Below are 13003 nucleotides of genomic sequence, written 5' to 3'. Positions count from 1 at the left end.
GGATCTGAACCCGGGCGGCCAGAAGCAGAGCGCGCACACTTAACCGCTAAGCCATGGGGCTGGCCCAGCAAGTTTAAAACATGCTCAGAGGGTAAAGATTTAAAACCATGTACGGAATGATGAAAACAAATTCAAAACAGTACTTACTTTCAACATAAACAGTACATAGAGTATGTCTATAAGACTAAATTCTTCATGAAATTTAGTTCTATATTTGAAACAAACCCTAGAACAACTTTCATAGCAACCTAATACAGACAACATACGGGGAAAAACAGCAACCCCTCCCCCAATTCTGCCTGTACAATCAAATTATTTCCAAACTCAAAACAGTAAAGAAAAGAAACACAAGAACTAACTCTTACTTTGATGTTTCTGTAAGTCTCATTCAGAACCATCTTATTAAATTCAGGATTCTTCAGCGTGTCAAGGAAGTTCGAATACAGGCTGTGAAAGTTTGGCTCAATGCTGACTCTCTTCATGACCAGGTATTGTGAAACCCAAGGCATAAATTCTTCCTTCACAGTTTCCTTTAGTTCTTCAACCTACCCAACCAATATGACACAGGAAGTATACATCATTCCTTCCACTTTTCACAAGGTCTACCCACTTCAGTAATTAGGAACCTAATAATGCTCCAAATGGTCTCTGGGAGGACATGAGTTGTGACTACATGTACAAATGAAAGCTTCCATCATCATGAGATCATGAAGTTTATTTCAAAGAGCCTGTAACTCACTGCAAAACAATACATTTAAAACTAGTGCCATTTAACATCTACAAAAACCACAACCACGAACTGTATATCCACATTTCCTTCGTTTTGACTCTATTACCTTTAAAGTAAAGTGAGTATTAAAAAGGGTGCAGAATATATAAATCTCCAAACCCATTAGGGAAAAGAACAGAGGGCATTTGTAATGATATGTAAACTACTACATCATGCTCACCTTTTGTGTCATATTTGACTGTGAGAGATTGTTGAAGATAAAAGCAATTTTCTCTTGGATATTTTCTGGGGGCTCTACAATTCTCTCAGTTTGATCCGTGGCCACAAGCAATGTATCTATATTTGTAGTATTAATAGAGGGCTAAAGGAATAAAGCACGTAAAATAAACAAATTGAAAGCTTGCTTGACAAATCCCAGGAAATAAATATATACAGATTCCTTTAGTGTAAAAAATACACATGGTGTGTATGACTGTGCACTGGAAGTATTGACAAGAACATGTATTGAACTATTAATAGTGGCTGCCTGTGGGAAATTTGGGGAGGGGAGATACAAAGAAAGAAATGCTGGTCTTCACACCTTTTTTAGTAGGTATGTGTTATTTACAATAAAATTAAAATATATGCTCACTATTAGATATATTACAACATAAAAACAAATCCTAGAAAAAGAAAAAAGACCTACTTACTGGCACATCTTTCTTAAAGCTGACTCCGGTTGGCCTGGTGACTGTAACCGTTTTAGCAACAGTGGTGGTTGTTGAGGTGGTTACCATAGTGCTAACCTGACCAGCAAGGGGAGCTTTTGCTGGAACCTGGGCCTGAGCCTGGGCCTGAGCCAGTGCAATGCTTCCAGGGGTTGTGATAGAGCCCTGCATTTTCACAGGAGGATCTCTAGACTGCTGTCCATACTCGATATACTATAGGGGTAGGGAGAGGAAAATACATTAAGAGTTCTTAACAGAAATTGAAAATTTTGAGTTACACTCCCCTCACTTCTGAGAGGGTAGAAATTACTTCAGAGTACTCTTTTGGTTCATTTATCTCCCTGATTCCTTGCCCCATCCTGATCCATAATCCCATATGTATAATACATAAGTGGATACCACAGACTCCTTAGGAAGTAAAATATTAGTATGTCTTAAAAATAAATGAGAGAACTAGTCTAGAAAAACAACTTCCAAAAAAACAGCCACAAATACCTGCATATACATTTCTTTAAATCCCCTAATGCACATAAACTTTAAAACTTTAAAATTTATATAGTAAACTGATCTCTTTATTATTAGATGCTGATGAGAAACCTAAGGCCTAAAAACACACTGCAATGTGAGTTCTCTCTCAGTAAAGATATTACTACAAAACAAAAACAAAAGTACACTGTATACAGCCAAGCCAGCCATGATACTGGATGCTGTGGGGCAAGTTTTGTTTTTCATTTCACAGATCAATAAACCTCCTTCCCATATACAAATTAAAGAACTGACATCGAGTTCCTGATATTATTTCCAACAGTCTGTACCTGGCAAAACAAAAACTACTCTCTACATATATGATAACTTTATTCAAAAAACGACATTTTCAAGTAGGAAGGACAATCTCTGAAGAAAGTATAGCCCTTTAAACTGACTAAGTCTAGAAATATAAACAATGACCTCTCTCTCTCCCCCTCTCTAGCTATCTTATTGCAGTGGGTGCTGGGGACCACTGTTTTGTATGTTCACTTCCATGCTCTCTCTCTTGCGCTCCAGTCTTCCCAGGTCCCTATCCCAGTTCTGAATTCCAAACTTCCAGTGGTAAGCCTCTGCTTTTCTATACAGTTTTCAGTAGTATAGTTTTGCCATATCCCTCCAAACCCCTCACGTGAATGAATACACTCCTGCCTCCCACTCGGTGGTCTCCTAGTGTTAAGCCATCACAATAACACTGCCCTGCTACAAGCAAACCCAGCAGGATGAGGTAGAAAGTACTGGACTAAAGTATGATACAGAATTAAAAGTAGGCTCAAATTCTGGTCTTTCTGATTCCTTAAAATATAATCTTTACCTTAAAATATGATAAAGCCATTTATTTTTGTATTAAAAAAGGCAAAATAAAGATTAATCAATTTTCTCGTTCTCTATAAGCTGACTTTGATGAAAAGCAAGACAAAGGTATGACTAATGTTTACCAATCAACTTAAAATCAATCACTAAAACAGTGGTTTATAAATTTTAAGAACAATCACTAAAGATGGCTTAAAAGGTATATTCTCTAGGTCATTCCCTCAGGGACTGCCTCCTTTTTAACAAGTAGCTCAAAGGAATGTAAGCAGGCGGTAAGAATGCTGTATTTTTAAGAAACACTGGTCTAAGTCTTATATGAAACAGCTTTGAATCATATTAACATTTAAATCAGAGGAACAATTTTACTTATTTTTATCCAAGATTCCCACTCCAAATCCTTTTTAGAATCAGGCACGAATTCTCTTAATAATAAAAGATGTCTATTCCTCAACAGCATTAACAGACTAAAAGATAAAAGCCTTTTGTTTAATCAATAAAAATCTCTGCTTAGAAAACATAATCCAAGAATGACATTTTTTTCATAATCTGTTAAGTTGCAAAATGAGCAACAAATAATATATATACCTATATCATGCCAATCATTAAGAAATCTTAACGCCATCGCCAGCAAATCCAAAATCAAATTAAAATAGATAAAACTTCCAACTACTAGACAGATTTTAGGTACTGAAGACACTTACCTCCTGTAAATGATGTGGAAATTGCATAAAGTGACTGATAGAAGCCAAGTGCTGACAATACTGGGGGTAGTCCTTCAATCTGCCAACAAAAACATTCATTCGTTCATCATTTCATGTGAAAACAGAGGAAACACAATTTACAAAAATTTTCTTCCAAATGCTAGTCTAGGCCATTTCCCCCATTCTACTTAGGAAACACCTTATCTGAAGAGAATGCCAAAGGAAAGAACACAGAAGGGGCGGGGGTGAATATTTATGAACTTCACTCCTTTTACATCAGAAAACAGTATCTTTGTTTTTAAAAGTTATATTTTACTTAAAATTAGATTACGATGAGCCACAAAAACTGCTATCTGGAAACAACTCCAAATATTCATTAACAGGTGAACAGAAAAACAATTTGTAGTTAATCTATACTACTACAATGGAATACTCCTCAGCAATAAAAAGAAACTAGTGAAATGAAATAACATGGATGAATCTCAACAGCATCATCCTAAGTGCAAGAAGTCAGACTCATACACATTATGTATGATTCCATTTAAATAACGTTCTGGAAAAACTAGAGTCAAATTAGATCAGTGGTTGCCAGGGGTTAGAAGTGGGGGAAAGTGAACTACAAAGGGGGAACAAGACATCATCTTGGGCATGATGGAAATATTCAGTATCTTGATTACGGTTGTGGTGGTTACACAACTGTATAAATTTGTCAAAATTCAAAGGACTGTACACCTAAAATGATGACTTTCACTGTATATAAAGTATACCTCAATAAACAAACAAAAAACCCTCCTGTTATTTCATTTTATACTTTTCCCCTACCACTTATTTGATAATTGTAATGAATTAAATTGTTTTTACTTCTTCCTCTTCTACTTCATACAGTCACTAAGATTAGTTAATATGCATTTAAATGATGGGGCATGGCATGAATTAGCTGACAAATGATAGTTATTATTTATAAATAAATAACTATATAATTAACTTATTATATAAAAAAAGAGAAGCTTCATAGGAAACCTACCCACTCACCTATTTTTAAATCTATCAAGTGCAGCAATTCCAAAATAATACATTTTGGATCCAAAAGGCTTGCGTAAGGCTTCAAGAACATATCGCAGGGCCAGACCTAGCGCCATGTAAGTGACTAGTCCTTTTTCGATTATCCCACCAAACAGGCAGGCTGTTATATGTAACTCTTTATCAGGGTACTGGGGGAAAAACCGATATTCTTCAAATAAGTTTCTTAGCATACAGTTAAATACTTCTCGTTCTCTCTTTATGGTAGAGTCTTTAAACCTCTGTAGCATTTCTAATACCTGGAAAAAGCAAGACAAAGAAAAATACACATATAAAGGAAACTATTATTCAGAGCCTTCCTCAAATATTCGTAATAGAATTGCTAAGCAGACTATTTAACAACAAACTGAGCTTGAGACAGATGTTAAGGTTTCAAAAGATGCATAGACATATTAAAACACTTTGAGCTGGATTTCTAACAACTTTGAAAAGGGAATTTTTTTAAAGATTTACCTAAACCATAAAGAATTAGATCATCCTAGACACTCACCTCATCAACAGACATGGTTGGATGTGGTGGATGATTATATATTCTCTGGAAATAGCTGTTTGCTTCATCATCTATCTCTTTACTAAAGTGCTGATTTGCCTCTGGCCACACCTGAGACAAGTCCGCTGTCAGAAACAAAAAAGCAACCAATAGACCTTTAAGCTCCTTCACCACTCCCATAAAACACAGAAAGAGCCAGGGAGAACAACAGAGTTTTAATTTTAAGGGGAAAAATAAAGAAACTGAAGAAAGTATTAAGCGGTCAAGTTTCAATATTCAAGTGTTCTAGGTACACATGCAAGAATTTAACAAAATTGCCTTACGACTATAATTCTACCTTAATATTGTCTTCATCAGGACTTATTACACCATGAAAGCTCATTAGATTTAAATTCCTAACACACTTACCCTTAGTACAACCTCACTGGAGGTTAACAAGTGTTTACTATTTTATAATAAAAATCACATTTAACATATAAGAATTATCAATGAATGTGCATGACACACTGATATAAACACAAAGCATGCTACAAAACATAACATTCAGACAGGCCTTTCACGCTAACATTTTCAAGTCAGTTTAGTAAACTTTCAAGTCTAATATAATGAATATTTACTCACAACGACAAGAAGGATATTTATAAGTCATTGATACTTATGTGTTTACAAAGAGCTATCTTTGAGATAACTTACTAAGGAGGTGAAACTTTAAAAATTGGTTTTTCAGTTATATCATATATATTATATGGTAATATTTATTATAAGGCTACACATACCAAGGCTAAAACCTTAAAATAAATTAAAATATAGTTATTTACTTTATAAACTGCCCAGGCAAAACAGAAATCTGAAATTCTCCTGGTTGCTCCTGATTTGTTAAAAAACAATACCAAAAAAAGTTTAAGATTTAGATACATATATTTAAACCGCTGAAAGTCTTTTCTCTTTACTATACTTCTTACTTTTAGGATAACAGACCCCCAAGGATGCTACCTCTTATTAACCATCACTTTGTTCTGGCAATCCACATCAACGGTAGAGTGATACCTTAAATTTTAATTTTTATAATTCAAATTCGTGAATTTACTCCCACTGATCTAAGGCACATCAATATATGGCCCTACCAACAATATATTAAGATAAGTCAGTGTTTTGTCCATATAACTCTAGGGACAACAGATCGGACACATAAGCAAAACAGTTTTAATGTGTATCAGTCACACTTCACAATCACAGACAACACTACCACTTACAAGGTTTCATCTTACTCTGCTGGAATGTAGGCTGGTTCAGTCCAGAGGTGCCCAATTTCCTCTGTACAAAAGGATCATTATTCACTGCAGGGAGTCCAAGAGCCCCAGTTCCTATACCAGTCAGGCTGCCTGTGCCAAGACCACCTACTAGAAAGAACGAAGGCAGCCAGAAGTCTTATCATTACTCATATTCTTGACTTTATTCATATTAAAGATATAAGTTCCTATTTAAAAAGTCAGGGTCTTTGTTAACTCTCTTATAATGTCTATTTAATTTTATAGAGAATCTAATAAGAAGAGTAGATGAAAATAAAATGGACAGTGCCAAAATTTCTTCAGCATTTAGAATTATTATTTATATTCTTGATAAGATATTAATATGCAAATTTTAAACTGTACATTCTCAGATGTGACATGAGATATAAGGCAGTCAAAATAAGAGGAACGGGTTTGCTTTTCTAAATGATTAAAACTGAAGAACTTCATGGTACTAACTTCTAAGTTACCATGAGCCAGGATTTATTTATTTCTCTCAACTGTAGCATATTGATTCTTACAATAGTTAGGACTTGACTAAGACAGCCTTACTAAGTAAGTATAGTAACTTTGGTTTAAATGAATGACCAATCAGGGCTAGAACCATATAGCAGCAGTGTCAACTAGGTTACAGAATCATTACAACATTTTAGTCCAAGTACTCTTTTGAAAACGTTTTAGGAATTGACTATCATTTTCAAGGTAGGTAAAGTGCTGAGGCAGAACATACGCTTGAATGTGACGTGTGATATATTTCTACCTTTATTATACCAAGCTTGAGTAATTCATAAAGCTTGAGTTCTTGATCTAAGCCTAAGTCCTTTGGAATAGGTGAGTAACACATCTGTTACTTGTTTATGCTACCGTCTGATAATACAGAATCCTTACTGAATAATTCAACTAACTTTACAATTACAAATATCTGAATTGCAATTCAACTAATAATAGTATGTATTTCTCTTTCCAACGCTGGATGTTGAAGCAACTTTCAGTTTAGTTTTAAGCAGCTTTCTTTATCACACTGACTCCAAACACTAAGTCCCAAGTGTTGTAAGTGTGAGACTTACAAATTATCTGTGCCCCACCCCTCTTACCTGGAAGCTGTGATGAAAGTCCTCCGATACCACTGAATGCAGTTGTCTGATTTGGGGTTGAAAGGGGTGGAAATGCTTTTGCTGGTGACTGAGGGGTACTGAATGCAGAACCCAAATTTGGAGGAAAACCCTGCATACTCTGAGTGTGAGGGGCAGCTGAACCACCTATACTAAGAGATGCCATTCCAGCAAGAGGGTCAATCTAGAGAAAAACATTATAAAAATGTATTAAATATACTTCAAGCAAAGGCAGACATATGACAAAGGTAAAGTAATCTTTAGCAACAGCTCTTCATATGCTTAATAAGTAACTGTAAATCCCCACACAATCATGACAATACTTAAATTCCAAATTCAAGTCAAGTGTGCTAGTCATTTTTCTTACTATATCACAGATGGAGAAAGTTTAAAGAGTTAGCCCCTGCCAAAGTACCAGAGCCATAATATAAGGGCTATAAAACTTTGAGATAGTGACATGGGACAGTTATTACATTAGGTCCTTACAATTTCCAATAAGCCCCTTTAAAACAAAAGGAATCTCTCAATGTAAGTTATTTAACTTTCAACACAATAAAAGCATTAAGAAGTTAAAAATAAGTCTTTCAGTCAAAAAAAAATCTAGTCAAAACTTGAGAATCTTGGGGGTTGGAGATCAGCTCTAGTTTAAAACAAACAAAAACAAAAAACAAGGTATGGTATTCACCAAAGATTCTTAAAAATATCTAACTGTACTTCCCAGCTTCTTAGGTTGTGGCATTATTTCAGATCTTCATGACTACAGTAAATGATATGCAAAATGCCTTTTGTAAAGTGGCTACTGAAGAATCACTAAATGCTCTTTCTTTTCTTAAACCCCAATCTGCCATTCAATGCAGCTGAAACTAGAATCGGAATATGTTGCTCCCAGAAAGAAGGGGGTGGTTGGTGTCAGGGAGTAACTTAAATGTACCTTGTTTTTAAAAGAGCAGTTCAGTTGAGAGCTGAAGAGCCCCAGTTATAACAAGTCCTTATGCTCTAGCACTGCCGCTTGGCCCGTGAAGCTACAAACAAGACACATCAGGTTCAAAGGCAGTGCTTATTTCTCAAGTCTAAGTTACTCTTAGTTTAAAAAGAAGCCCTTACCATTTACCTAAATAAGCTGTTTTGTATCTTTCCCCTCAGAGTCATGTTCTATTTAATGATGAAAGTCTATTGTCAACTACAATGCCTATTTATGGATCTCCTTTAAAATGTAGTAGTGAATGCTAGACATGCAGTTATCTAAAATATAATGAGTTCAGACAAATTTTTCTTTGAGTAGATTATTAATGATGACGTAGAAGTTTACTCTACTCCAAGTCTATGAACAAATGCAGATGTACCAATTGTAGTATTCATTTACCTGAACAGGAGAAATGGCATCTAAGCTGCTAGCACTAGGAGGGCGTCCTTTTGGCATAACTCCAGGTGGCGGTTGTCTGGCCTTGTTCATAACATTACTACAATTGGCTACCATGGTGAGGATGGTTTCTGACAACTCCTGAGAAACACTCCTAAAGAGAGAAGTAAAAAATATCACTTCTTATTCCCCAAAACACCTAAATAAACAAACTCGATTCTCTAATATAGAACACTTGTTGGAATATATAGCTAAATCTCCACCATATCCCATGTCTTTGCATCTGTCATTAATCACTAGGATTTTCTGAACACTGGCTTTCTCTTAATAGCATCTAATTTATATCTCTGAAACTAAACTTTGTGTGTAGTACAACCAATATATTTTTAAATACTCCAAGAACCATTCCATATCCTCAACCACTTTGTCAAAAATTATGCCCAAACCTGGAGATATCAAAGCAAACAGACACTAGTTTCTCATAGTCAAAGACAAGACATTTATTTAAATATAGACCAAAAATATCATACATAGGCCAGCCCCGTGGCTTGGCAGTTGAGTGCACGTGCTCCGCTACTGGCAGCCCGGGTTCGGATAGCGGGCGCACACCTGTGCACCGCTTCTCCAGCCATGCTGAGGCCGCGGCCCACATACAGCAACTAGAAGGATGTGCAACTATGACATACAACTATCTACTGGGGCTCTGGGGGGGGGGGGGGGAGGATTGGCAATAGATGTTGGCTTAGGGCCAGTCTTCCTCAGCAAAAAGAGGAGGATTGGCATGGATGTTGGCTCAGGGCTGATCTTCCACACACACAAAAAAATATCATACATAGTCAGTAACTACATTTGGCAAGTACATAAAGAATCAAAGGACTTCTAAAATGTTAAGTAGGATAAATGTTTGACAGGAAAACCAACCTTCCTATCTTAGGGTGTTACTGACTCATAAAACTGTGGAACCCCTTGTACTCAAAAACTCTACACAAACTTGTACTGTCTTAAACCTTTCCTCCTAAATTCAGAAATCACACTACTGGCATTAAGAAGTAAAAGCAGTCACTCGCATAAGAAAGTCGTTTCACATTCAGAAAAAGACAGACTAGGGTGCCGAAAGTACCAAATAAAACTCTACATTAAATCTCTACACCAAAATGTACAAAATTTTTACTTGTGCCAACATGAAAAAAACAATGGTTCAAACGTGGACTACAAATGTAAATGAACAATGAGTGGTTTCTTCATCCACTGAAGCAAGGAAGACATATACTAACAAACCATGGAAAAGAAAAGGGAGATGTCAACTCCTAAAGGTGTGGATCCACTTACTGACCTTAGTGATAAGTAGTAAAATCATTTATATCCAAAAGATGCTCAAAAACATTTAAAGGTATTTTAAATATAAGGACACAAGTAGCTCTCTCTAGCCTCTATGTATGTAGGTTCAAAATACCCACTGCCCTGCAATTAAAATTTCACAGAGATATTATATTTCATCTTTCAGATTATCATATCCTTCATTAGCAAGGCTGTGGGGAAACAGACACACTGCTGGTGGTTATACAAAATGGAAAACTTCCTATACAGAGGAAACTTTGCAATATCTAACAAAATTACACACACATTTCCCTTTTTTTTTTTTTGAGGAAGATTAGCCCTGAGCTAACATCCATGCCAATCCTCCTCTTTTTGCTGAGGAAGACTGGTTCTAAGCTAACATCTATTGCCAATCCTCCTCCTTTTTCTCCCCAAAGCCCCAGTAGATAGTTGTATGTCATAGTTGCACATCCTTCTAGTTGCTGTGTGTGGGACGCGGCCTCAGCATGGCTGGAGAAGCGGTGCGTCAGTGCACGCCAGGGATCCCAACCCGGGCCGCCAGTAGCAGAGCGTACGCACTTAACCGCTAAGCCACAAGGCCGGCCCCCACACGCATTTCCCTTTAATCCAACAATTCTACTTCTACTTCCACATATACACTGGCAAAGATGATGGATGCAAAACACTGTTCATTACAGTACTGTTTGTGATACAGAATGAAAACAATCAGAATGTCCACCAACAAGAGACTGGTTTACTAAGGCCCAAAATATCTGTTCACTGGAGTACTAAGTAGCATTTAAAAGAAATAAGGGGGCCGGCCCCGTGGCTTAGTGGTTAAGTGCACGCGCTAGGCTGCTGGTGGCCCGGGTTCGGGTCCCGGGTGCGCACCGATGCACCGCTTCTCCGGCCATGCTGAGGCCGAGTCCCACATACAGCAATAGAAGGATGTGTAACTATGACATACAACTATCTACTGGGGCTTTGGGGGAAAAATAAATAAATAAATAAAATTATAAAAGAAATAAGGAAGCTCTCTAATTACATGGAGTGATCTCCAGGATACATGATCAAATGAAAGAAGCTTGGTGCAATAGAATATATACTACATTTTCTACCGGGAAGGGGGAAATACACAAATATCTATGTATTTTTTTAAATGCAAAGATAATCCAAAAATATAAATGAAAATGGTTACCAACATAGAAGAGAACAAGGCGGAGGTAACAGAGTTCCAAGGAAGATTTCTCTGAACATACCTTGTTATAGTTTTTGACTTTGAAACTACATCTATGTTTTACCAATCATTAAAACACCCTTAAAGTAAAAAAAAAAACAAACGAAGAAAACAACCTCTCCAAAGACACCTATGCTATGGGTTAATGGCTACCAGTAGTAGATAACAATTGTTATCACATTGCAGTGAATACAAAATGTCTTCAGTTGTAAGCCACACCACCATTTTATGTACTACACAAAAAGAAAATAACTGGTCTGTTAACTGTAAGAGGTCGGCAATGAGATGTATCAACTCAGAGATGTTAAAATAGAAAAAAGTGGATGTCTTAAAACTGATAAAATATGGTTAATTAAAATATTATTCCTTACTATTTCAGAAGAACCACTTATATTTAACACAATTTCAAACTTAAAAGAGGCTAGGATATTACAAGGAACATCCATAAATGCTTCACTCACCAATTAGTTACATTCTGCCCTGTGTTTAACTATTCTTTCTGTACTGACCCCCTACCTCCCCCCTAACTTTCTGTACTTTCCCCCTACCCAAACATTTATGGTTAGATACACCATGTATCTTTTATCTCTCAATACTTCACTATGTATTTCCTAAGAACAAGATCATTTTCCTACATAATCATGTAAAATAATAAAAGATCAAATTTAACATGGATAAAATAAGATAGGCCATATTCAAATTACATCAATTATTCCCATGTCATCCTTCACTGCTATTTTTCCCTTGGATCAGGATGCAATCCACTGCACTGAGTTGTCATATCTCTTTAACTTCTTTAAACTGGAAGGATTTATCAGTTTTTGTCTTTCTTTTTTTTTTTTTTTTTATAATTTTATTTATTTACTTCTTTTCCCCCAAAGCCCCAGTAGATAGTTGTATGTCACAGCTGCACATCCTTCTAGTTGCTGTATGTAGGACTCGGCCTCAGCATGGCCGGCGAAGTGGTGCGTCAGTGCACGCCCAGGACCCGAACCGGGGCCGCCAGCAGCAGAGCGTGCGCACTTAACCGCTAAGCCACGGGGCCGGCCCAGTTTTTGTCTTTCTTGAACTTGATTTTTTTTTTCAGTACAAGTTAATTATTTTACAGAACGTCCCCTGATTTGAGTTTGTCTGATATTTTAGATTTTAGATGTATTTATGGCAGGACTGCCATATAAACTACACTGTATTCTTCTCAGTACATTTTATCATGAGGCACATGATGTAGAACTGAGCTGGTGATCACTTTGATTAACAAATTAATGAGGCATATGCCAGGTTTCTCCACTGAAAAATTACTACTTTTCCCCTTTGTGATTAAGTGATTTGCAGGGAGATGCTTTGAAATTATGTAATTATCCTGTTCCTCAAATTTCACTCACTACTTTTTGCATCCAGTGAAGTTTATAACTCCATCATAACTACTTCTTATTTATTTGTTGGAAGAACTTTCGTTCTTTGGCATTTATTTACTTTTATCAGTATAGATTAAATACTTTACATGCATTATTTCACTCAATTCTTCAAGAAGACAGGTACTTCTAATACATGAAGAAAAGAAACTGAAGCCCAGAGTTGGATAAACTACCTCCTTACACATATACAAAAAATTTAATCCAATTTTAATATGCACTTAAATTTC

The 13003-nt window shown here is 36.3% G+C and overlaps 1 protein-coding gene and 1 non-coding gene across 8 annotated transcripts in view; both read right to left on the bottom strand.

Moving 5' to 3' along the window:
• CNOT1 (CCR4-NOT transcription complex subunit 1) overlaps positions 1-13003 on the bottom strand; it is a 103589-nt gene that overhangs the window by 27773 nt on the left and 62813 nt on the right. For 2 of the 7 annotated variants that reach the window (XM_014788433.2, XM_004431671.3), the window contains exons 17-25: positions 8811-8961; positions 7430-7631; positions 6300-6446; positions 5047-5171; positions 4509-4795; positions 3477-3555; positions 1420-1650; positions 951-1091; positions 366-545 (exon numbers count right to left, since the gene is read on the bottom strand). In XM_014788433.2, the coding sequence (XP_014643919.1) occupies positions 366-545; positions 951-1091; positions 1420-1650; positions 3477-3555; positions 4509-4795; positions 5047-5171; positions 6300-6446; positions 7430-7631; positions 8811-8961 (1543 nt within the window). The remainder of the gene's footprint in view (positions 1-365; positions 546-950; positions 1092-1419; positions 1651-3476; positions 3556-4508; positions 4796-5046; positions 5172-6299; positions 6447-7429; positions 7632-8810; positions 8962-13003) is intronic. The other 5 variants (XM_014788435.2, XM_004431672.3, XM_014788434.2 and 2 more) reach the window with 3 other exon arrangements.
• LOC147913124 (small nucleolar RNA SNORA50) lies at positions 8371-8506 on the bottom strand. Its single transcript, XR_015549196.1, has one exon. It is a non-coding gene; the product is annotated as a small nucleolar RNA SNORA50 (small nucleolar RNA).

The sequence above is a fragment of the Ceratotherium simum genome, chromosome 30 (assembly GCF_057802395.1).
Source record: "Ceratotherium simum simum isolate JZ-2026a chromosome 30, ASM5780239v1, whole genome shotgun sequence".
Taxonomy (NCBI): Eukaryota; Metazoa; Chordata; class Mammalia; order Perissodactyla; family Rhinocerotidae; genus Ceratotherium; species Ceratotherium simum.
Note: the sequence above shows the minus strand (reverse complement) of the source record. Positions and strands in the feature narration are given on the sequence as shown.